Source organism: Eimeria mitis, genomic scaffold, assembly GCF_000499745.2.
Source record: "Eimeria mitis Houghton genomic scaffold, Emh_scaff2918, whole genome shotgun sequence".
NCBI classification, from domain to species: Eukaryota; Apicomplexa; class Conoidasida; order Eucoccidiorida; family Eimeriidae; genus Eimeria; species Eimeria mitis.
The window spans coordinates 3,793-4,042 of record NW_013571258.1 but is presented as its reverse complement, the minus strand read 5'-3'; the positions used below and the strand labels follow the sequence as shown (position 1 = coordinate 4,042).

At 21.6% G+C, this 250-nt stretch overlaps 1 protein-coding gene across 1 annotated transcript in view; it reads left to right on the top strand.

Annotated features, from left to right (window-relative positions):
• EMH_0060290 (uncharacterized protein) overlaps nucleotides 1–250 on the top strand; it is a gene marked incomplete at both ends in the record, with an annotated part of 3,363 nt that overhangs the window by 1,129 nt on the left and 1,984 nt on the right. The window contains one exon of the mRNA XM_013497776.1: nucleotides 3–12. Coding sequence (XP_013353230.1) covers nucleotides 3–12 — 10 coding nt within the window. The remainder of the gene's footprint in view (nucleotides 1–2; nucleotides 13–250) is intronic.

Sequence of the window (250 nt, the reverse complement as noted above, 5' to 3'; positions counted from 1 at the left end):
AGCACCTTCAATGTATGGAGGAGAGAATCCTTCACCAAATTCAGATTCAGAGGTACACATAAATATAAATTATAAATATAAATATAAATATAAATAAATAATATAAATATAAATAAATAATATAAATATAAATATAATTATAATTATAATTATAAAATTCAGAATATAGAATGTAAATGTTTTTTATTTTGTTTTACTTGGTGGTGATACTGTGGTATGGGATGTGAGTTGAATAGTTCTATAGTGGAGA